Here is a 24,937-nt window from a genome sequence, read left to right as displayed (position 1 = left end):
ACTGTGAGTTTTAAGAGTTCTTGTGCTTATTTTAAAAAATGGTTTTCTTTCTTTCTTTCTCTCTCTCTCTTTCTTTCTTTCTTTCCTTTTTTGACAGGGTCTTGCTCTGTTGCTCATTGCCCAGGTTGGAGTGCAGTGGTGCCATCATAGCTCACTGTAACTTCAAATTCCTGGGCTCCAGTGATCCTCCTGCCTCAGCCTCCCGAGTAGCTGGGACTACAGGCACACATCTCCACACCCAGCTAATTTTTCTATTTTTAGTAGAGATAGGGTCTCGCTCTTGAACTCCTGAGCTCAAGCAATCCTCCAGCCTCGGCCTCCCAGAGCACTAGGATTACAGGCATGAGCCGCCGCACCCGGCTGAGAATTGACATTTTAGCTTTACTCTTTCTTTCAATCCTTGAACATAGTATGTTCCTTTATTAGGTCTTCTTTGATCTCTCTCTCTCTCTCTCTCTCTTTTTTTTTTTTTTTTTTTTGGGAAGCAGGCTCTCCCTCTGTTGCCTAGGCTGGAGTACAGTGGCGCAATCATGGTTCACTGCAGCCTTGAACTCCTGGGCTCAAGGGATCATCCCCACTCAGCTTCCCAAGTAGCTGGGACTATAGGCGAGTGCTACCATGCACCACCTCCTCTCCAGCTTTCTTTGATCTCTTTAATTAGCATTTTGTAGTTTCCAGCATACAGATTCTGCGCATGATTTGTTAAATTTATATCTAAGTTGTTCGTTTTTTTGGAGCTATCACAAATGGTATTGCTATGGACTGAATTGTGTCTCCCCACATTTGTATGTTGAAGTCCTACCCTCTAGTACTTCAGAATGTGACTCTATTTGGAGATAGATCCTTAAAGAAGTAGATAAAGTTAAATTAAGTCATATGGGTGGGCCCTAATCCAACAGGATTGGTGTCCTTTTTAGAAGAGGGAGAGATACCAGAGCTTTCTCTTTCTCTGCCATATGAGGACACCGGGAGGAAATGGGTATCTGTAGGCCAAAGAGAGAGGCTTCAAGAGAAACCAAATCTGCTGACACTTTGATCTTTAACTTTCAGCTTCCATAACTATGAGAAAATAACTTTCTGTTGCTTTAGGCACCCAGTCTATAGTGTTTTTTATGGCAATCCTAGCAAACTGATATAGGTACGATCTTTACAAATTTCATTTTTCAATTGTTCATTACTAGTATGTTGAAATATGATTGATTTTGTATCTTGATCTCAAATCTTGTGATCTTGCTAAATTTATTAGTTAGGAGCTTTAAAAAAAATATATATTCCAAGGCCAGGTGGGTGCGGTGGCTCATGCCTGTAATCCTAGCACTTTGGGAGGCCAAGATAGGAGGATCACTTGAAGCCATGACTTTGAGACCAGCCTGAGCAACATAGCAAGGCTGTCTCTACACAAAATACAAAAATTAGCTGGTCATGGTGGTGTATGCCTGTAATCCCAGCTACTGGAGAGGCTGAGGCAGGGGCATCGCTTGAGTCCAGGACTTTGAAGTTGCAGTGAGCTATGATGACAACACTACACTCCAGCCTGGGCAACAGTGAGACATTGTCTCAAAAAAAAAAAAATTCCCTGGGATTTTCTGCACAGATGATTGTATCATATGTGAGTGGGAATAGTTAATTTTTTCCTTCCAATATTAAACCTTTTTTTTTTTTGCCTTATTGCACTAGCTAGGACTTCCAATATAAATAGAAGTTAAGAAATAATGGCTGAAAACCCCTCAAATTTGGTGAAAGATATATTTTCAGATCAAAGAAGCCTAGGAAACCCCAAACAGGAGTGGTAAGAGTGGGCATCCTTGCCTAGTTCCTGATTTGGGGGAGGAAACTTTCCAATTTGATGTTAGCTGTTCACAGATGCTCTTTATCATGTTGAGAAAGTTCCCTTCTAATCCTAGTTTGCTGATAATTTTTATATTGGATGTTAGGTTTGTCAAATGCTTTTTCTGTAATTATTGATATTATTTTTTGTTATTAGGGTGAATTCCACATTAGAATGCCATCCCAATTAGGAAAGAAGATTAGAAATAGTCCTCATTCACATAGAATGGACAAAAATATTAACTGAGAGTTTTGCCCTAGGGCCATGTTAACTTTCCTGGTCTCTATTGTCAAATGGTTTGAAGATACCTGTACCATCCTACATCATGCAGAACACTACAGTGACCTTTTACATTACTGACATCATGCTGGTTGGGCAGGAAGAGCATGACATTGCTACCACACTGAAGCCTAGCACAAGATCTCGAGACCCCTGTCTCTATAAAAGACACATGACTCCAGATGATGGGACATAAACCATGTGACAATTCAGGAAACTGCCATTTTTGTAGTTTTACAGGGCCCATTGGTCAAGGGCATGCTAGGGTATCTCCTCCAAAGTGAGAGACCAATTGCTGCAACTTGTGTCCCCTGCCACAGAGAAGGAAGCCAAGCGCATGGTGGCCTCTGTATTCTGGAAATAACACATTCCTCACCTAGGAATATTGTTTTGGCTCTTATATCAGGTGACACAAATGCTGTGGCTGTCACCTTTGGGGGAAGGGCAGGTGCTTCTGTATGTTTGTCCTAATTATTATTATTAAGAAATAAATATTAACATAGCACTTTTTCTGCTTGAGAAAGGGATACCTTTTTCTGATTTGTACAAAGACATATGCACTATGCTTGAGATGAAACCTATTTGATATCCATGAAAAGGAAGACACAAGTGGTTTCAGCCTCTGAAAGAAGTTTCAAGTTAAATGCCCCCAAGTTTGTGAAGGCAATGGGGAGGAAATAAAGACCACAGGCTCAAAATTTAATGTAAAACTATCACTTACTGAAATCCGCATGCAGGAAGAAGAATCGGGCGGGCACACTCAATATACTGACCCAACTTCTGAGGCTTCTTGGAACTTAGAAGTTTCAAGTGTTCTTTTAATTAAAGCTTTATAAAGAACACAACAACCAGCCAGGCATGCTGGCTCACACCTGTAATCCCAGCACTTTAGGAGGCAGAGGTGGGAGGATTGCTTGAGGGCAGGAGTTCAAGACCAGCCTGGGCAACATAGCGAGACCCCGTCTCTGAAAAAAAAAACAAAAATGTTAAAAAACATTAGCCAGGTGTGGTGGTGTGTACCTATAGTCCAAGCTACTCGGGAGGCTGAGGATCACTTGAGCCCAGGAGTTCAAGGTTGCAGTGAGCTATGATGATGCCACTACACTCCAGCCTGGATGACAGAGCAAGACCCTGTCTCTTAAGAAAAAAAATAAAAATAAGAAGAATAAGTATATGGAATTAGGTTACTAATTCAAGTAAGACATCTGAGATCTCTTCAAGAGGGTTTCTCCTTGTTAGTATAGTGGTGAGTAAAACGAAAGTGTGTCTCAGTGGTTGGGGGCCCTTATGACATGAGTGATAAATGGGAAATTTTCAGCCGCTATTTTTTTTTTGGCAACTTGGAATGAAAAATATTTTATTTTTAAACTTCTAATGTTACCGAAAACCTGTGTTCTTTCCCTACTTTTTATCAGCTGCAACCAACTGGTAAAGCATTCGGGTTTTGTTTTTTTTGTTTTTTTGAGACAGAGTCTGGCTCTGTTGCCCTGGCTAGAGTGCTATGGAATCAGCCTAGCTCACAGCAACCTCAAACTCCTGGGCTCAAGTGATCCTCCTGCCTCAGCCTGGCATGTGCCACCATGCCCAGCTAATTTTTTCTATATATATATTTTTAGTTGTCCAGATCATTTCTTTCTTTTTTTTTAGTAGAGACGGGGTCTCGCTCTTGCTCAGGTTGGTCTCGAACTCCTGACCTTGAGCGATCCACCCTCCTCGGCCTCCTAGAGTGCTAGGATTACATGTGTGAGCCACCGCGCCCGGCCTTATGTTTCCATTTTATTCTTCTTTATATCTTCTACTTTTTTATTCACGGAGACTTTCTAGCTCTTTGCTGAGGCTATTTTTTTCATTTGTTGTAAGTCTATTTATCATTGTTTGTTGAAGCACTTTTATCATGACTACTTTAAAATCTTGATCAGTTAATTCTAGCTTATCTCCCATCTTGGTGTTGCATCCAATAGATGGTCTTTTTCCATTTAGTTTGAGATCTTCCTGGTTCCTGGCATGACAAGTGATTTTTGGTGGAAACTTGGACATTTTTGTAATATGAGATGCTGAATCTTATCTTAATTTTAAATTTTAACCAGTTTTTTTTTTTTTCTGACACCAGTCTGGCAGGGCAAGGTGGGGTAGGGGGATCTGCCCTGCCAGGTGGAGGTAGAAAATCCAGGTTCCTCACTTGACCTCCATTGACACTTATTGGGGGAGGTGGTCTTTTTACTGATGGGCAAGGGTGGAAAGTCTGGCTCCAAGTGTGATCTCCATTGATGCTGCAAGCAAGGGATGAGGAGGTGGGGTAGGTAGCATTGTTACCCTCTGGGCCATGGAGAAAATCCTGACTGTCCACTAGGCTTCCTGTGACACCATCCCAGCAGGAAGGGTGAGAGGCACCTTGTTATTGCTGCATAGGGGCGAGGTGGAAATCCAGGGTCCTCATGTGGTTTTCATTGAGGAGCTAGTGAGACCATGAGGTGGGGAGGAGGCTTCCTTACTGGCTGATGTGGATGTACATCTTAGCTCTCTGCATGGTCTTCTCTGACACTACTCTCGTGGTGGTTGTTGAGCTACCTCATTGCAGCCTTGGGAGAGTGGAAGTTTAGGCTCCCACTGGGCCTTTGCTGCTGTGGGTGTAGGTGAGGATCACAGTTTATTTTGTGGGGTTTGACTAGAGCAGAAAGGTTATTGTCTCAAAGTTTCTGCCTTACTAGCTTGCTCTTTCCTCTCTCCTTTGGCTAGAGAGAGCACATTTTTTTATTTTTTACTATTTTAGAGACTGGGTCTCACTATGTTGTCCAGGCTAAATTCAAGCTCCTGGGCTCAAGTGATCCTCCTGCCTCAGCCTTCCCAGTACAGTAGCAAACGCCACTGCACCTGGCTTGAAAGCAGATTTTTGGGGGGCCTTTCTTTCTTTTTTTTTTGCATCTATTGGCATTTCTGGGTTGCCACCTTCTTAAGTTCCAAATCTGGGATATATGGAGCAAAAAGAAAACCCAGGGAACTCTCTGCCATGTCTTTCCTGAGCTGCTGAGATCCCTAGATAATCTGCCTCCTTTTTCCGCCATTCAGAATCTTTTTATGTTTGTTTTATATATAATGTCCAGGTTTTTATTTTTCTATTCTTTAATTTTTATTTATTTTTGAGACAAGGTCTCACTCTATTGCCTGGGCTAGAGTGCAGTGGCCTCATCATAGCTCACTGCAACCTCAAACACCTGGGCTCGTGTGATCCTCCTGCCTCAGCCTCCCGAGTAGCTGGGACTACAGGTGTGTGCCACCACACCTGGCTAATTTTTAAATTTTTTGTAGAGACAGGGTCTCGCTATGTTGCTCAGGCTGGTCTGGAACTCCTGGCCTCAAGCAATCTTCCTGCCTTGGCCTCCCAAAGTGCAGAGATTACAGACATGAGCCACCTCCCCTGGCCCAGGGTTTCAAATTATACTTAGTAGAAGAAATAAGGAAAACTACATTACTCGATCTTCTCGGAAGTCTCTGTTGCACTTTTTTGTTTGTTTTTTGGAGCATAAAGTGCTTTGCACACATCCTTTAGTTTTTCCTAATGCTCCCCCACCGCCTTTCCTGTGGAGCGCCTCTTTCTGGGAGCTCCCCCTCCCAGAGTAAGCTGCTGTCTTTGCTTTTTGGGCACTGCACCATGTCCCTTCGTACTTGCCTTCACCTCTTTTTTCTGTGATCTTCCCCGCAGTCAGTCAGTAGTGTCCATATTGCCTAAAGGAAAATTAGGATGGCAGAGGGAGAGGCAGAGCAGACTCTGCAGAGACCACACGCCTGCTTAGCTCTTTCCCCAGCCATGTCCGGCTTCCCTCTCTCCTTTTCTTCCAGAGGCACTTTCGGGTGCACCGAAATACCCATTTCAGGCTCTGCGTCCTGGATGCATAATGGACTTACAGTAAGTGCTGAATAAATTGTGGATCTAATGGCAACGTAGCCCCATCATACTGCGCTGTGCTGAGGAAAGAGGAGACCTTGCTGGAGCTCTTTCTCCTGCTCTGGCAGCTCCTTCTCCATACCCACCCCCTCCATGGGCACACACGCCTCCCCGCACCCCTGCTGCCCCAACACCTTCTGCTGCCTGCCGAGCTACTTCCCAGAGGAAGTGAGTCTGGAGCAATTCTGTCAACCTTTCGACTCAGTGACAGGCTTTTTGGTTTTCAGGTAAGACCAAAAGAGGGATGTCCCTGCCTCACTCAACAAGGAGGGAGAGAGATCCTTGGTAGTTTCCTGGTACCTGCTCCTGGCCTGGCCTGGCCTGGCCTGACTCTGGGGACGCTGTAGGGCTCGGTGCTGTGGAACCGGCAGGGGCGCCATTGACAGGCCTGCCAGGTTTGGGCCTGTCCAGCGGTGCCCCCACCACATTCCACCGGCAGCCACAGTGTGTCTTGGCGAGGTGAAGCTCTAGGCCACGCTCCAGGAAGAGCCTGGGAGCGGCCCAGACAAACCAGCTTTCGCCACAGAAGCCAAAGCTGGCTGGACTTGAGCCCGTGCCGGCCTGAAAGTGGCCGGATCCTCCCCCACCCACGGAAAGGTGAACTCAGTTCTGGGTGAGTGGGTGGGGTGTGGAGGCGGCAGGCTCCCAGGTGGGGGGAACCCGAAGAGAAGAGAGGCGGTGGGGCAGGGTGCCAGGCAGAGGGCTTTTCTACCTTACCCTGAGCCCGAGGCAGGCCTGCAGGAGCCGGACTCACGGGAGGGCTGCCCAGAGCCCTGGCAGTCTGGCCCGAGCCTCCTCCCGCCACTCGCCAGCCAAGGTGCATCGAGGACAGCTCTCGCTCCCAGGCCAGCAGGGGAGGGGCCGGGAAAGGCTCCGGAGAACCAAGCTGCTAGGAGGAACAATAAACCTGCTACTTGACAGCGTTTTTCCTTCCCCTTTTAAACACTTGGCTCCTTCTCTCTCAAGGAATAAAATAGTCAAAAAAGAATGTGCAAAAATGGTCTTGTTTCTGTTACTGAGCTGGGGAAGCCTCTTCTGTGTCTTTAGAGCCTTGCAGCCTCTTCCATTCTGTCTCGGGGGGGCCTAGACACCCAGAACCCTCCTGCCCACTCCCCTTGGCAGTCTCTGCAGCTTCAAACCCAGAATTCCCTGCTCCCTGCCAAGGCTGAGGCAAGGAGAGGGAGCTTTGGGCACCTTCACCCTTGGGAAGTGGGTGGAGGCAGGGGCTCCTAGGCAGATGACCAGGATCTCTGCTGGATCTCCGGCAGGAGGGACCCAGAGCTAGAGTCAGCTGGGTTAGAGTCAGGATGGTTAGAGCAGAGTGATAAAAGGTGGTTTAGAATGAAGGTAGAATGACTTAGTGAGAGATTAATTTGTGTTTGTTCTTATTGTGTTTTCCCCTCGCCTGCTCCCAGAAGGTAGCAGAAGCTAGCATGGTAAAGCACTGAGGTGCTCTGTAGACCTTTTTGTTTCCAGGAAGCCTAGCTTCTCAAGAAGTAGGGAAGGGTGAGGGCCAGTGGGTGCCTTCCTGCGAACAAAGAGGAGAGAAAGAGAGAGAGAGAGGGAGAGAGAGACAGAGAGACAGAGAGACAGAGAGAGAGAGAATGGGGCTATGTGTAACAACTGGTATACCTGGGTAAAGGATATATGGCAGTTTACCATTAAACATGTATTTAGACAGTCAATGCAATGGTTTAAAATTAGACATATAAGTAATGTAATTCAGCACATTAACAAAATGACGGAGAAAGTAATTTGATTATCTTAATGTATTCAGGAAAACATTTCATGAAATTTGGCATCTATTTGTAATTTTTAAAAATTTTTAGAAAGTTAGGAATAGGGCTGGGCACGGTGGCTCACGCCTGTAATCCTAACACTCTGGGAGGCTGAGGCGGGAGGTTTGCTTCAGCTCAGGAGTTTGAGACCAGCCTGAGCAAGAGTGAAACCCCATCTCTACTAAAAATAGAAAAAAATTAGCCAGGCTTGGTGGCACATGCCTGTAGTCCCAGCTACTCAGGAGGCTGAGGCAGGAGGATCGCTTGAGTCCAGGAGTTTGAGGCTGTGGTGAGCTATGATGAGGCCACTGCACTCTATCCAGGGTGATGGAGGGAAGTCCAGGGAAGGGTTCTATCTGTGAGGTCCAGAAAATGCCCCAGTTGTTTTATTGGAGGTGCTACAGCCCCAGACACAGGCCCAGGTTCTCTGGCAGGCTGGTCTTGTACTGACCCGTGACTCATGGTCCAGTTTGACTCACTCCTCTCTGATTTATTGGCTACAGAAAGGCCTGGGGTGAAATTTACCAGACTTGGCTAATAGTTTTCATCTCAAGTGACAACTCTGATCAGTGCCTGTGTTGACAATAATTCTGCAATCCTGGTGGTTCTGTAGCATAACAGAAGCTGTTGGTGCCCTGTTCATATTATACCTCCGATTTAACATTCCACTATTTGCTTGCAACATTCTACTACAAAAGCCTAACCAGTGGCTTTTTTGTCTCTATGCAGGTGGGAGGGGCAGGCCAGATTCTAGTGTTGGGGTGTTACTCTCTTGTGAGCAGCACTCAGCCAGTGACAGATGAAGGCTGGAGGATCGATATCCCACATCCTCTGCCCCTTGGGTGGGAAAACTTTGAGGTGTGTTCTGCACTGTCTCTTGGAGTTCTCCAGCAGGGAACTTGTCTCAACTTCTGCTTCTGGGGGAATCAAAACTAAGACATGTGGAAAAGAATATTGTATTAGTCAGCTTGGGCTACCGCAACAAAATACCACAGACTAGGTAGCTTAAATCACAGAAATTTATTTTTTCACAGTCCTGGAGGCTAGAAGCCCCAGCTCAAGGTGCCAGTTGATTTGGTGCCTGGGGAGGCCTCTCTTCCTGGCTTGTAGGCAACTGCCTTCTTGCTGAGTCCTTACACAGTGAGGAGAGAGCCCTCGCGTCTCTTACTCTTCTTTTTAAAATTTTTATCCGTCTATCTATCTATCTATCTATTTATTTATTTATTTTTAGAGATAGAGTCTTGCTATGTTGCCCAGGCTGGTCTCAAACTCCTGGGCTCAAGTGATCCTCCTGCCTTGGCCTCCCAAGTAGCTGGGACTCCAGGTGTGCACCACCACGCCTGGCTCTTACTCTTGCTATAAGGGCACCAGGTCTGTTGGATCAGCACTTCGCCCTGGTGACCTCATTCAACCTTAATCACCTCTTTAAAGGCCCTGTCTCCAATACAGTCACCTGGGAGGTTAGCGGAGACACAATTCAGGCCACAGCAAACATGATGATTGATTGGCTATGTCTGCTGTAGAGGAGGGAGAGGGCGGTGTTGACTCAAATGGTGGCTTGAGCAGTGTTGTGGGATAGTTGGGGACAGATACCATGTCTCCTTTATATTGACCATGGAACCTGACCCATCCTGGGAACCAGAGTGTGACCGTTGTCCAGTGGCTGCCCATGTCCAGTGCAGATTAGAGCTCTGCAGGGGGTTGGCCTGGGCAGTGCGGCTGCTCAGAGCCAAGCGGAGAAGGGTGCGGGCTGGCAGGCGTTGGTGCTTTGTGACACAGGCTGCAACAGGAACCGTTGGCGGGGGAGGCAGACCCTGAGAGTAGGGCAGGATGACCCCCGCTGTGGGTCCCAGGGGACGTGAATCCCAGTAATTGGCCAAGAACACCAGAGAAAGAGGTGAAGGCCCCTGAAAGACAGCACCTTGGCAAGTGTGCTTGTCCAGAAGGCTGCAGGGCCTGGTGCGTGGTTGGGAGGCACAGGATGTCCAGAGGCCGGAGCCAAGGAGCACTGCTGGGGGACAGAAAGGACAGCCTGAGGCCTGGAGCTGGACACTGGGCTCACTGGATAAGGGGTCCAAAAGGTGGCTTTCAGGGTCAGACAGCCAGTCCTTCGTCCACGGGACATGTCTCAGGGGGACAATGGGATTCATCCTAGAGAGGAGGGTAGATGAGTGAGGGGGCCCAGGGATCTTGTCTCTTTACGATCCCTCCTCTCAGTCTCTCAGGCAGGCAGGCTGGAAGCAGCCTGGGATCTGTGGGGGATGGGTGAGGTTGGCATGAGGCTCAGATAGGCAGCCCCGGGAGCCACAAGCCACTCCACCCAGCAGCCTGTTTTGGACTGGATCTCACTTTGAGCCTCTGCACATCTGGTGGCATTTGGTTCACTCGGTCCTGGCTTCCAGCAACGTCCTGACAATCCTCACTCTGGCCCTGAGCAGACAGCTGGGGGCCTGAGTCCTCTGTGGCCCGACTGTGCTCCCAGCCAGAGCTCTTGGGGCCTGAGCCCATCTCCTGGGTCCTGGGGCCTTCTCGCCTGCTCCCCTCCCCACAGCACCCAGGAGTGGATGGTGGGTGGGGGGCAGGGAACACTTGCTTAGTTGAACCCTGGGGCTGTTTAAAAAGCCCAAGGTGCAAGAAGGCTGCCCAGGGGCACGGTTTCCAGGGGCCCCAGGAGAGCCGCTGACCTGCTGAGAAAAGCAAATCCACACCAAGGAAGCAGGCGAGAGAGCCCAGGCGGCCACTGCATCTGGTTTATTGTTCTCTCCAAACTTAGCAGAGCAGAATATGAGGCCACCTGGGGGGCAGTTGGGCCCGTTCCATGGGGCCAGCCAGAGTTAGTGTGTGTGAGGGGGCCAGAGTCCATGAGACATCCATTGGGGAAAGACCCCAAATTCAGGCGGCCTGGCACCCCCCTTCTGCCTCCTCCATGCCCGAAGCCCCCACAGGGAGGCATGATGCGGCAAGCATGAGTGCTCAGGTCTCGAAGGACGTGGGGGCAGCGCAGGGCAGAGCGGCTATGGAGGCTCCATGGGAGCCTGGGCAGGCCTCCCGCGACCGCCGGGCACTGCCCTTTGCCCTGGAGAGGAGTTGGGATGCTGGGCCAGCTGAGATGGGTCAGATGCACACAGGACCTTTCCAGGTCACTTCTCCCTGAGCTGTCCTCTTTCCCACAGTCCCCATCCCATGCTCTCCTCACTCGACATCCCTGGTCTGCACAAGATCCATCTCTTTCAGAGGAACCAAGCCCCAGCCAGTGAGGCCGGGCAGCCCAGCACCTCCCTGGGACGTTCCCCCGCCACGAGCATCTATCTGCACAGTGCTGGGGCCTCCGAGCGCCCCAAGAAAGGGAGGCGAGAGGATCCTGTGGGGGTGGTGGGGGAGGCTTGAGCGCAAGGACGAAGGCCTCTCCCCGTTCAGCCCGTGGGTTGACGTGTGCCCGCAGCCCTGGCCCTGCATCTGTCTGTGCCGCCGTCCAGGGTGTGGATGTGAATCCCGAGGGACCGCCAGTCCGGGCTCTGTGTGGGCAACACCTACAGACCTGGTGGGGAGAGTCAGGGAGAGAAGGTCCTGGAGGAAGGCTGGCTGCGAGGGGACAGGAAGCCACTTTTCTCCCCCTGGTCAGCTTGGGCCACTGGGGTGGGCATGTGCTTCTGACAGCTGTCAGGCCCTGGACAGGGAGACCTGGGCCCCAGTTCCCCATCCCTGCTAAGGCCTTTTGGAGAGAGAGAGCCCATCTCAGGGCCAGGGGAGGAGGCAAGACTCAGCCAGAGACCTACCGTCATTAGGAGTACGCCAGGCCCTGAAGCCCCCGGGCTGGAGAGTGGAACTTGTCAGAGTCCTCGAAAGGCTGGTCTGCGGTGGTCGAGGAGAAGGGAGCCATAAGCCATGTACTGCCTGGGGACCTCACCTGCCTGTCCCTCTCCGGGCTGGGGACAGCAGGCAGGACATATAGCACTTTCTGAAGGCAGACAGCCAGGTCTCGCCCTGGCCTGCGGGCAGCACTGCAGGTAAGGGGTGAGGGGCAGGTGCAGCCTCAGTCCTTGCTCCCCAGCTTCCTCCAAGGAGAGGTGACTCTGGGCTCCCCTCCCCAGGCCTGCCTGTTTCAGACGGCCCGTCTCAGGGGGAGGAAGCAGATGGCCAAGAACCAGGACAGAGAGGGAAAGAGGCCAGCCTCCAGGGCGCTGATTTACAGCTCAACTGCACCAGCCTGCCTGCCTCCCATGCCTACAAAATTCATCACCTCACCACTCCTGCCCCTGCCTGACCCCCTCCCCCGGCTCCCTTTGCTGGCAGGGAAAACTGGTGGCCTCTGCCTTCCCCATTCCTCACATTCTAAGCTCCAGACACTCTTAAGAAAAGTTATCCAAAACTTGGAAATAAGGCAAAAGATGACTGCAGATCCTTTCAAAGTCACCCTAGAGCACTATCTAATAAGCCCACCTTAGAAGTCATCTTATTCTGGGGCATGCGACTTTTTTTGACTTGTTCTACACTACTGGGTAGGGCCCAGGCTTTGTTAAGTTGGATGTTAACTTGGAGAACATCAGTAAATGACAGACAACTTCTAGTTGGCAAGAAGATAGTCCCCAAGAGAAGGCTGCAGGTTTATTGCTTTACTGGTCTGTAGAAGCAGTTTACATTGAGCAATGTTATTCCAGCCTTCTTTATTTTGCTGGCTTCAGTCTCTCCCATTCTCCTTTAAGCTGCCCTGTCCTCCTGTTAGCTCCCTCATTAACGGGTTAAATACGTCTTTGACACGCACTCTTTGACACGCACTGGTACGAGCTATGCTTTGAACATTCGAATGTGGGCTCCAACATCTCTGCCTTCCCCACCCACGCACCTTCATCCCAAGGCCTCCTCTGTCCAGCGCATTCCTCCCCCACTAGAAAACTCTATTTATTCTTCAAACCCTGCTTGGGCAAGGTCTTCTCTGATGATGGCCCACCCTCTGGATGTTTTGCCCACCAGCCCCCTTGCCCGCCCTCTCTCCTGGCACAAAAGTTTGTTATGACTTGAATCACCAACACGGGGCTGCCGGTGCGGCCCAGAGCAGCAGCTCCTGGTGGGAAGGGGCCCCGTTCTACCCTCCGAGCAGGGAGTAAGCACAGTGCTAAGAAGTCTTTGGACTGTGCTGGAATTGCTCTGTGTAACCCGGGTATGGCCGATTTTCCAGGGCTCCCTGGCTGCTGTGTACACGTGTCACCCTCAGTTGTTCTCCCAGCCCCTGTGCTTCCCCACTCTCCCTCCAGTGTCCGGGGACTCTCCCTGGAGCACAGAGACCCTACAGGGCACCGTCCATGGCCCCCCCCACCGCCTCAGCGTGGAGGCCACCCCACCTGCCCAGCCTTGGATCTGGAGATGACTCCAGGGCCAAGCCACTGGCCTTGCTCTTGTGACAGGCATCCCAGCCTGACCAGCCCCCACAGCAGGCTGAGGACACCATGCAAGTGTCTCTTCCTCCACCTAGAGGGCATTCCCTGGGAACTAATCTCAAGATGCTCTTTGAAAAATACGTTTTGTGCTCAAATAAATTTGCATTTTCTGTTCCCTAGAAGATCCATCATGCACTCTAGCACATTAAAGGCTCTGACAAATTCTTCAAAACACTTACCTAATTTGAACACTGATTCTCTTCCAATGGTCCATTACTGTCCTGGGCAATGCTCTAACCCGGACATGCTCTAACTCGGCCTCTCGGCTGGGTGCCCAGCAAGCCGCACTGCAGCCTTCTGCCATTGGATTTGATGGGTGCCCTTCTGACCCGTTTATTCACATAATAATTCTATTTATTAAGCAGCCACTATGTGCCAGGCACACAGCTAGATACTAAACTCTGTACTGAGTCCCAGGGGATCCCGTGGAGAACCCCTCTAGCCAGGCACAGAAACACCTGTAAGCCTCTTGGGGAAGACACCCTCTTCCAGCCCTGCCCCAACCACCCCTGTCAGCTGGGCCCTGCCCTGCCCACATCCTGTGGTCCCCCCCATCCCCACAGCCAGTGCTCCCTCTGTCTGCTAGTGAGTTTCCAGCGAGCGCTCGGATGCGCAAAGTTCTGCTGGCTGAAAGGTTTTGCTGCATGTGTGTATATGGAGAGAGCAATCATTCAATTAATGGGATGCGGGAGGGGTGACTTGGTCTCGATTCTGAATCTGTAAAACGGGGGCGGGAAGCCGGGCTAAACCTCATCTAAGGTCAGTCGCCTTCCATCCAGCCAGTGACGCAGTCTCTCACAGTGGTGTGTGCTACCCTCTGGTGGACACTGGGAGGCACAGGGCACAGGCATGCAGCCCACTTGGCTTCCTCTAGCTCCGAGGGTTGGGTCTTTGCTCTGGGCTCAACTGGACTGCATTGGGGTGTTGGGCTGGTTTCCAGACCTTTCCCGACTGGGATTTGAGTCCCTTCTTCTTGGCCAAGTGGTCAACTGAGAGTACCCAGAGTGGTGACCATCCCAAGCTGTGAGGCCCAGGGACCTCCCTGGAATCCTGCAGGGCTTCCTGCTCTCCACCCAGGAAGAGCTGAGGTCACTGGTGAGACGTGGAGGGAGTGGGGCCGCTCTAGCCCAGCTGCTCCCGCAGGGCCCTTCCCGGGCCACAGCGAGGCAGGGTGGATCGCTCACCTGGAAGCCCCTCTCCGTGGATTCTGGGGCAGGCCTGGGGTGGGGAGCTGGGTGGGCGCAGCACGGGGGCGAAGGCGCTCCTCTGTTTGACGGCGGAGATCATGTTGACAGGCGAGAAGGAGAACACGCTGGTGGTGGGGGCCGTGGCCGGAAGGGACATGGAGGAGGCAGCCGCCAGCGGGGGGCTAGAGGGCATGACTCCGGGGCGGGGCAGGGAGGGGCAGGGCCAGCAGGGAAGGCAGTGGGAGACACAACAGGGAGACAGCACCAGAGTGAGCAGCTTGGCTGGGGCCCTGGAGTGGGCAGTGGGCCCCACATGGGCTGCTGCCCCAGGCCCCAGGCTCGGACCTCACTGGGAGCTGAGAGTCCTGGGCTTGCTGCCCTGGCTTTCTGGAGGGTTCTGGAGACTCCTTCTTATGGCTGGAGATGACAGCACTACACCAGGTAAAAACACAAGCAAAACCAGAACATCCAACAAAACCAGACAGTGGAAGTGCCCCAAAGATGAGATGAACAAGAGTTGTAACAGGTTAGGATTCCTGCTGAAAACCCCTGGGATTCTGAGATGCTAAGAAGTGTTTAGGGGCCCTGGGGCAAGTAGTCAGGGACGAATTTTGGGGCCACAAACAGGCTCCTGTTACAAGGCCTCTCTGTCCAGGACCATAGCTCATGCAAGCACCCTAACTTCCTCCACAGGTGTGCTCTCCTTAACAATATCCCCAGTGTTCTGTCTGCCCCTTCCTACCCCCCACCTTCACCCCGGGACACTTTGTTTCCTTCCAGCTTAATGCAGGTCCTTGTCATCTCCAGCCTGGGCCCTGGAGGCCTCTTTCAGCTGATCAATTTTAAAGAAACGTACAGGGATCTACACTCTCAAATCTTCCTGTTCTCCAACTCCCCAGCCATCCAGGGCTGTGGCTTGCTTTTCTGGGAATAGCAAGGGAGTCTCCTGCACACAGGCTGTGTCTGCCCCTTCTTCCTGTAGCCTCCTCTCCTGCCCAGGTCAGGAGATCCCACCTTTCCTCATCCTCATCTGAACCCAGTTCTCTGCTTCTCTCTTGTAAAGCCCAGTAGGGCTGTGATGTGAGTGCTGTCCAAACAGCATGCAATGGGGTTAGGCTGGGGCTTCTTGGAAGAAAGTGACAGCTTGAGAAGGCTGCCTTTGCCATATGAGCACCTCCCCTTACTTTGATACAATGATGTCTCCAATAGCTGCCCCTCTTCCAAATGTCCTCAGCCCCATCTCCTTTAAGACAATGCTCACTGCTAGCTGGGGAGCCCCAGGGAGGGCTTAAGATCAATGCCAGAAGACGTACTATATCTCTCAAGGTCCAGGGCTCATAGTCAAATTAGATAGGACTGACCCTTGGGCAAGTCCAGGGTGTCCCCAGCTGATGCTGGAAGCAGGATTTAAGAGGCTCTAGAATTCTCGATCTTCTTGCTGAATAGGGAGACCCCAGTGGGGCTGGCTCCTGCACACTGGGGCAGTGTGTTCCCCCACTGTTGACTACACTGTGTGTGGGGGGAGGGGGACTTGTGTTCCCATTCCCACTAGTGCTGGCCCAGGGGAAAGCTTCACATGCAAGCGGCACCCAGAGAGAGGCTGTGAGGGTGCTGCCTCAGAACTGAAGGGGAGAGGCAGGTGAGAGTGGCCTGAGCAAAGGGCCAGGAGAGACAGAGGTCCCAGAGGGCCACGGCCTATGTGGACTCCAGCTTACGGGGCCTTGGGTCCCAGAAGTCGAGCCCAGGCCAAGAGGAGAGTACTAGGCTCAAGCCTGCAGCCACAAAGAGCAGTGCCCAGGGCACAGGTCCCTGGCAAGGAAAGCTAGGCAGGTGGCCAGCTAGTGTAGTCTTTAGCAATGGCCAACACAGGACAGTGGGGAGGTGCGGGAACTGTACGAAAAGCACGGCCAGCTCCTTTTCGGGCAGCCTTCACCATGTCTCCAGCTCAGCACAGTCTCCCAGGACTGGAGGGACAACCTCTCTTATGACTGATGGGGAGGCTGCTTGCAGGTGAGCACGGGTGGAGTTATCTCCCAAGCCTGGTGCTCTGCACACAGTAGGCGCTTTATGAATGCTGAATAGCTAAGTTAAAAAGAGCTGTAAACATGCTGATCTGGAGCCTGGTGTTGGAAAAGACTTGAGGGCAGTGTAAAGTGGTCAGGCATAAAGCAATTGTGGATGTCACTCACCCATGACACCCAGGCATTGCCCATCCACCCAGCCCTGAGCTGCTCCACTCAAGAAGCCAGACGAAGGGTTTAGAGCCCACAGTCCCGAATGGGACTGCGAAATCATACACTTTTTCCTAATTCTGCGTGGCCCTTTATGCATAGTGGCACGTTCAGATCTAGAACAACCTTAGGCGAGGGGGTGGAATTGACCCTATTTTACTGAGAGGAAACTGAAATTCAAAGTAGTAAATTGCTGAATGCCAGACAGCTCCTGGTTTGCACTCAGACTCTAAATCCAGCTCTGTCTGACCACACGGAATTCACTCGCTGTGCGGGACCACGTCGCAGGGAGCCACGTCCCCTCACCGCCCACCCGGCCTCTCCTCCGCGGGGGGTGGGGCCAGCTGGAAGCCGCTTCTCCGGAGCCCTGAGTTTCCTTAGGCTTCCGGCAGGGGGCGCCAGCTTCCTCCCGAAGTCGCTGCGTACATTGGCAAGGTGGCGGTCCACCAGGTTTCCGCCGGACGTCCCCCCAGCCCGCCCCATTAAAGCCAACTTCAGGAGGACTGCACAGCGAGAAGCAATGTGAGCAATTGGGGTCAGCAAGGAGAGCTAAAAGAGCAAGAAGTACTCCGGCCGCAGGACCCCGGGACGTGCGGCCAAGGTCCAAGGCCAGGAAAAGGTCACACGCGGGGAGGGCTGGGCTTGCTCCCGAGGGTAAGCCACTGTCGACCCTCTTGGGGGGGCGCCCCGCCCCCCGGGATGGGCTAGCTGGGCAGGGCCCCAGCCCCTCTCCTCGCGGGCGGGGGACACTCACTGGCGAAGGGCGAGGTGGCCGTGGAGCCATTGAGGAAGCTGGGGGACCCGGGCACACCAAGGCCGGCCACTCCTGGCGCTCCGTAGCCGCCGAGGCCCGCTCCGAGGCCACTGCCGTAGCTGCTCTGCTGCGAACCCGGGCTGGGCGCGAACCCGCGGGGGGACGCGCTGCTGCAGCTGCGCGCGTAGCCTGCGGGAGAGCGGCGGTCAGGCGAGCAGCGCAGGCAGGGAAGGAGCCGTCGGGGCGCCCCGGGGCTGCAGCGAGGCGCGGCGGACGCACCCGGCTCGGGTCCCGGCGTGGCGTCCCCGACGGCGATGGCCAGCGGGCTGCTGAAGGCGTTGATGCCCACGACGGCGGGGTGCGGGTGGCTCGGGGCCAGGGGTCCGAGAGGCGCGGGCGCCCGGGGGGCGCTGTACAGAGCCTCGGCCACGTCCGCCGCGCGCTTCAGGAGGAGCTCCTGCGAAGACAAGAGCGGGGCACGGCCGGGGCAGCCGCAGGCGCCGGGTGGGGGAGAGCCGCGGGCCCGGCGGCCCCAGGAGGCGGGCGGAGGCGCCATACCTGGTTACTGCTGGGCACTCCGTACAGCGCCTCCGCCAAGTCGGCCGCCCGCTTCAGCAGCACTTCCTGCGGGCAGGGGAGGAGACAGCGGGACGGAGGGGCAGCCCCTGGGGGCGGCGGAGGGGCCCTCGGACTGCCCTTCGCCCACTGGACACCTTCGTCCCCGCCACACCCCTCTGAGTACCTTGGGCAGCCTCTCGGGGTCTCCGGGGTGTCTGGGAATGACTTTCTGTAGCCTCTGGAATCCGTAGTCAATGGTCGGCTCGTTCAGGGCTGGGGAGAGGGGCAGCGTTTGGAGGACGTCCCCTCCCAGAGAGGGACACAGGGCGCAAAAAGCAGGCAAGCGACAAGTCCAGGAGTCTCGCTGCAGACCCTCTCCACCAAGTCCAGCCCCAGTTCCCCGGAAAACTCCCGGCACACCGGTCAGCGAGGTTCAGGGAAGTTTCCTGTTTGTTCATTCATTCAACAAACACTGAGCCAGGCTCTGTGCCAGGCGCTTGGCATTAACACACATGCTCTGTACGATCTCATTTGTGATTAGAAAAAAGGGAAATACTACACACACTAGCTTCTATACTCCTAGGGACCAAAGCAAGGGAGAGGCTTTTTGTTTTGTTTTGTTTTTTTGAGACAGAGTCTCACTCTGTTGAGCTGGCTAGCATCAGCCTAGCTCACTGCAACCTCCAACTCCTGGGCTCAAACGATCCTCCTGCCTCAGCCTCTCAAGTAGCTGGGACTACAGGCAGGTGTCACCACGCCTGGCTAATTTTTTCTATTTCTTTTTTTTTCAGTAGAGACTGGGTCTCGCTTTTATTCGGGCTGTCCTCGAACTCCTGAGCTCAAGTGATTGTCCCACTTCCGCCTATCTAGAGTGCTAGGATCACAGGCGTGAGCCACCGGCCCGGACAGGTTTTCTGTTTGCATTTGGTCATATCAGGTGCTTATTTATTACAAAGAAGAAAAAAACCCAGCGATCTCCATTTATCACAGCCCAGGTGGACTCAGAAGCATCGGAGGGTGAAAGGTTTGCATGCTCTGCAGGGAAGGGACTGGCCTATGCCCAGGGCTCTCCAGAGGGCGCAGGAGTCTTGCCACCCAGCTCCCCATGCCCTCCCCTCCTCTCCCAACCACCCGCCTCCTCCTCCTTCCCCTCTTCCTGCCCCCTTCCTCTTTGGGTAGCCTGGCCGTGACCTGAGCCACCAGCCTCAAAGTCCTACCTTTGCCACCTCTAACTCTTGATTTAGTGAATTTCCTTTGGTTAGCGCGCCACCTCCCAAGCAGAAAGCACTTACTTCTGGGTCTTTGCACTTGCCATTCCTTCTCCCGCGGCTGCCCTTCCTTCTCCATATCTACCTCCCTAGTCATCCCTCAGGTTTTAGTTTAGTGTAGTTCAGCCACACTCCCTACCCTAGGTTTTGGTTGACTGTCAACCTCTCCACCGTGCAACTCCACCCACCCCACAGGGTGTTCTCCACTCAGCCTTCCTCCGTTAGACTGGAGCTCCCTGAGGGTAAGCAGGGTCACTACCGAGTCTCGAGAAAGGCTCGATGGTTGGGGGGTTGGTGGGGGCAGAGAAGTGAATGGCTTGGGCTAGGGTGGGAGGATGGAAGTGGAGAAATCCGGCCACTGGGATGGGATGGCGGATTCTATGCTGCATCTCCACGTGTGTTGTGTTAACTGCTCGCCCTGTCGTCGTGCAAGGTGTGTGTGTAGGCGAGTGTATGTGAGTGTGCATGCAGAGTGAAGCCTGGGGTGGCCCCGGGGAAGCCCGAGACCCAGGCAAGATTTGGGGAGCAGCAAGCCCCTTTGGGGGCATCTTTGAAATGAACATCTCCTTGCAGAGGTTCTAAACCAGGGGGAGGGAGACACTTTGGTCAGAAAGCCTGAGGCAGAGGGAATGTGCCGCAGGATGGGGACTCCGTGTCCAGGAAGGGACTGCGGAGCCAGAGACCACGGAGGGAAGATCAGAAGGCCAGGAAAATAAAGTCTGGCGTGCAGAGCAGTCATCGGGTATAAGTGGGTATAGGGGGGGAGATGCCGCACCGCAGACGCTGCTAACTCAGAGAACCAACCGAGATTGCTGCGCTGGGTGGGGCTTCCCGAGGACCTTCCATCCCCCCTCCCCCTCCTGACTCCTTACCTGTGTAGACAAAGCGGCCGGGGGCTCCCTTGCAAAATTGCTTGGACTTATAGGAGAGGGTCACTTCCACGACCCCGGGGATGTGCCGCGGGGGCGTCTGCACCCGGATGGCGTGGGGCGTGATTAGCTGCGAGGGGAGAGGGGAGGCCTGCAGGTCTCGTCCGGGCGAGGGGAGGGCCCAGCCCGAGGCCCGGAGGGAGACTGGCGGGGGTGGCCCACCTCGCTCCACACGAGCACGTTTCCAAACACGACCTGCAACCCGTCGAAGAAGTTGTCGCCGATGACAATGACGGTAGCGCCGCCCGTGGTCCAGCCCTCCCCGGGGCTGATGGCCTTGATGCAGGGGGTAGCAGCTGGGAGGCAGGAGAGGACCCAGGTCAGGGGACCACGCCAAGGTCGGGGCTGCGGGCTGGGGGCTGGCTGGGCCCGCGGCGGCCAGGCTAGGCCGGGGGTCCTGACCTTCGGAGGGGTCCAGGCGGCGCGCCCTGCGTCCATGCTTGGAGTTGTTGTGCACAAACATGTTGTCAGACACGGCCAGCACGTGTCCGTCCACGCTCACCGTCGTGGACACCACCACCTGTGGGGAGAGCCGAGGCCAGCCTGGCTGGGGACCTCGGGGGCTTCCCGGGAGGGGAATGTGTGGGGAAGCAGCAACTTGAGACCTGTGGCTGGATGCTGGAATTTAGGGTCACTGGTGGGCTCAACCCCAGGGGCTCAGCAGGAGAAATGGGGCCAGCTGGATCACGTGACACTCCTGATGAACTGACCCCCGCAAAAGCCCAAAAAATCAAGAGCCCTGAAAGAGCTCTGGCTCCTAGGGCAAAGAGTGGCACTGTTTTTGCAAGCACAGGAACTCTAGGCTGTATGCACAGGGCTCCTAGGCAGGAATGGGGTCTTGGGCAAGTGAGCACAGGGAGAACCAGGGGCAGGAGCCCCTGCCCTGTTCTGGGAGGAAACTGGAGCTGCCTTCTCCCCCGACCCGCTGCACTGGGAGGGGTGCGCAGGTTGGGGATGTGCTAAGGGCAGCTGCTCTCTGCTTCACGCTATGCAAATTGCCTGGGTCGTTAATCATGTAAAAATGTCACAATTAGCATCTTCTTAAGTGGGACTCTAATGAAGCCTCCCTTGGCAGCCAGCATAAGTTGAGATGGAGCTGCCCCACCCCCAGCAGGCACGAGGCCCGAAGGCACAGGGCTGGGCAGAGATCTGCCCTGGGGGCCTTTCCCACGTTGGCAGGGTCACAACCTTCCCCACCTCCTCCCTCCCCCTACACTATCAGGATAGGGTGGGTTTGCAGGGAGGACCCTCCAGACCCACCTGGAAGCGCCGCATGTCACGGGGATTCCCGGCATTCTTCAGGCAGTTCTGGTTGCATTTCAGGAAGAACTTGAGGAAGAATCTGAAACAGTGTGGTCAGTGGGCTCAAGGCTCTGGGGTTTCTGGGAACAGATGAACATCCAACTGCTCCCAGTCGGGCCTCTTCCCGGTTGGGTGACTCCACTCTGCCTGCTCACACACAGGCTCACGCCCCACGTTCCCATCACAAGCTGCACGTACACAGGGTGCCTGATACACACCAAACAGACCCATCACATGACTACTTCACTACACAGAACCGGCCCGTACATACAGTGTACGGATCATACGGTGCTTATTTATCCCACACAAGGTACATTCATCACAAAGAGTATGTCCATCATGTATACTATATATATCTATTACTCACAAATTATACCCAACATACTGTATGCCCAGCACATACACAGTGCATATGCCATGTAGCATGTACTCACACTTACACCATGTAAACTTATCATACACTATATGTATACTCATCATAAACAGCATACCCATTACAGACACTGTATATGCCTTAGATACTATTACTCATAAGATACAGCCACCACACACGCTCGGGGTATAACCTTCACATAAGCTTATACAACAGGTACTCCACATACAGCCTATACGCATCACACACATATGGCATACTAATCTGTACCCACCATGCACAGAAACGATATGGAACACATAGAGTATATACATTAATACATTTCATCCTCTATATGATTAACCAAAATATAGTCATTGCAAATACTGTATGGCCGTCCCATATAGCAGATTGCCCCCACCTTGGAGATCCCCCCAGCAAATCCCCTTCTTACACGTTCTATGTCCATTATATATACAGCAAAAATCTAATCACACGGAGCACAGACCTGCCATATACACAGGGTGTATCTGTCAGACACGTGGTACAGATACATAGTGAGTATCTTCTTTTTCACATAGAGTAATTGGAAAAAAGTGCAGTATACACATTGATGGAGCTGCTTTCTGTACAAACACATGAGCACTTGGTCCTCCACTCCTTCCAGGCAGTCGGCTGGGAGGGTGGAGCCTTGGTCCTACCCCTGCCAGTAAGGTAACCATGGACAATATTCAGGCTGTTGTACTCTTAGTAAACTCAGAATACTACCAATATCTGCCTTAGCACCTATACGACTCTGTGAGCATCCAGGGAGATGCTCTTTACAAACAGTAGAGTGCAGGGCTAAAGTCTGCCGTGGGTCCTGACGTGTGGTACAGCCTCCTGGGCCATAGCATGAGTTCCTCCGGTCAGCTTCCTCATTTTACCTCCACCCATTTGGGAGGGATTTGGACTATACTATACACCAAAGTAAATAGCAATGAGGGTCCAAAACCAGGGAGTGGACCTTTAACTACTATATAGTCACTTATACACTATTTATATACCCAAATTTGAATATCCATTTAATTCACTGGAGTTGCCTCCAAAGTCTGCAAACATGAAATTCACATTCAGAGGGAGATTTGTTACAGGCCCTGAAAATCTAGTACCCAGAAAGGAGGTCTCCAAGTGCTGGGAGGAGTGGGCACCAGCCCTAGAATAGAGGTGTCCCAAGGGGACAGCCCCCCATTGGGAGCTAGTGGCAGTCACTTTCCTGGAGATGCACCTCCCCAGGGCCCTGCTTCTGTCCACACTGCTGACCCCTCTGCCCCTGTCACATGCCCCCCACATAATGGGCACTCCCTTTATTTTCCTTTCTGCAGTGCACATGTCTGTCCACAGTGGACGCCACCCAGGAAATACTTTCACAAGTGTAGACCTTTTGTACACCTCCACAGAGCACTCCAAGGTGCAGATACCTCATGGGATCCCAAACAGTGCACACCCACAGTGTAGACACTCCATTCATCCCTAGGGGATGGATACCCTGCAGTGCAGACAGCTTACATAGTCACCAAAGTGTAGACACCGTATATACCCCTATAGGTCACCCCAAGGTGCAGACACCTTCAATGCTCCCAAACACTATACCTGAATAGTGTAGACACTTCATTTATCTCACCTTATATACTATAGTAATCACTCCTTACACCCCTTATGACACGCCACAGTGTAAACACCTCTACACCCACAGTAGTCACCTGATACATGTCCCACGTTCATATGTGACATAGAGTATAGACTCCCTATCATACCCATAGTGCAAACCAGTTCATTTAAATTTAGTACTCATGTGCTCAGTCCTTTACCATGTGCTGGAAGGAGGGGAAAACACCGGATGGGACATGTCCCTGTCCTGAAGGGGATGAATGCTAACCTTGGGGTACCTCTGATGGTGCAACAAGCATGGGAGTGCCCCCAAAAGATGACACACTTCCCGTACATCCACACAGGTGCCTGCTGCACCCAACCCCACTCCCAAACCTACAGAATCAAGAGGAAGGGGCCGAGCTGTGACCTAGGCTAGGTAAATCCTTCCGCATCCGTGAACGAGAGAGCAGCAATCAATGGCTGCGGGGGTACCTGCCAGTCCTGCCTCTGGGACATCCTTTACTTCCAACCCCCAAGTCTGCTGTTTCCCTGCAGAGTCCTGGTCCCTCATTGGCCCTTCCTCAAGGCCTTGCTCAGCAGTCTCCCCACACCGTCCCTTTCCAGTACAGGTCCACTTGTCCTTGGGGTCCACACCAATTCTCACGCCCTGTCTGGCTACCTTTTCTGGCCACTCTAGGCTTCAAGGACCATCTGTTGTTCCTGAGAGCCCTGGGGCCCTGCCAGCACCTCCATCTATTCGGACCTGTCCCAGGGTGAGTAAGACACAGCCAGCACAAGGCCCGGGCCTGCCATGGGGCGCCAAGGGTCAGTCCCCTTTCTCCTTCCCTCTGAGGCTCTACATCAGAGCCAGCACAGTCAGTGCCATCAGTGGTGCTGCCGAAACCTCACCCACTTCCAGCTGGTAGTCCGAGAGGCTGCTCCCAGTCTGAGAGCCTGCAGCCCCCCAGTCCAAGGCCGAGCCAGTGCAAACACCCTCCTGGGAGACTGCCACCACTGCCGCCCACCCTGCCAGCCTGAGGAGTGTGAAGAAAATGATCCACACCTTGGAAATAAGCAGACCACTGGGAGTCCTTTCCAAGTCATGCTGGCGTGGTGGTTTTCAAAGTGTGGCGCCCATACCAGCATCAGCATCACCTGGGTACTTGCTAGAAATGCAGAATCTCCCCCACCTCAGACCTGCTCAGTCAGAAACTCTTGGGGTGGGGCCCAGACATCTGTGTGTTCATAAGCCCTGCAGGTGACTTTGATGCACCCTAAAGTTGGAGACCCACTGCTCTAGAGCTGTGCTATCCAGTATGGTAGCCACTAGCCCTACATGGCATTGAATCCTTGAAACGTGGCTAGTCTGAATTTGAGATGTCTTCTAAGTGTAAAACACACATCGGATTTCAAAGACTCAGAAAAAAGAATATAAAAGAATTCGTGGGTAATCTTTTACAT

At 53.0% G+C, this 24,937-nt stretch overlaps 1 protein-coding gene across 1 annotated transcript in view; it reads right to left on the bottom strand.

Annotated features, from left to right (window-relative positions):
• Positions 1-10,531: 10,531 nt before the first annotated feature.
• EBF4 (early B-cell factor 4) overlaps positions 10,532-24,937 on the bottom strand; it is a 52,766-nt gene continuing 38,360 nt past the window's right edge. The window contains exons 8-18 of the mRNA XM_012665820.1: positions 21,451-21,532; positions 20,593-20,710; positions 20,353-20,486; positions 20,134-20,260; positions 18,178-18,266; positions 17,994-18,059; positions 17,715-17,892; positions 17,436-17,624; positions 14,448-14,645; positions 11,605-11,680; positions 10,532-11,366 (exon numbers count right to left, since the gene is read on the bottom strand). Of these exons, the coding sequence (XP_012521274.1) occupies positions 11,610-11,680; positions 14,448-14,645; positions 17,436-17,624; positions 17,715-17,892; positions 17,994-18,059; positions 18,178-18,266; positions 20,134-20,260; positions 20,353-20,486; positions 20,593-20,710; positions 21,451-21,532 (1,252 nt within the window). The 3' untranslated portion in view covers positions 10,532-11,366; positions 11,605-11,609. The remainder of the gene's footprint in view (positions 11,367-11,604; positions 11,681-14,447; positions 14,646-17,435; positions 17,625-17,714; positions 17,893-17,993; positions 18,060-18,177; positions 18,267-20,133; positions 20,261-20,352; positions 20,487-20,592; positions 20,711-21,450; positions 21,533-24,937) is intronic.

Source organism: Propithecus coquereli, unplaced genomic scaffold (genome assembly GCF_000956105.1).
Source record: "Propithecus coquereli isolate 6110/MARCELLA unplaced genomic scaffold, Pcoq_1.0 Scaffold122, whole genome shotgun sequence".
NCBI classification, from domain to species: Eukaryota; Metazoa; Chordata; class Mammalia; order Primates; family Indriidae; genus Propithecus; species Propithecus coquereli.
This window is presented reverse-complemented; position numbering and strand designations above follow the sequence as displayed.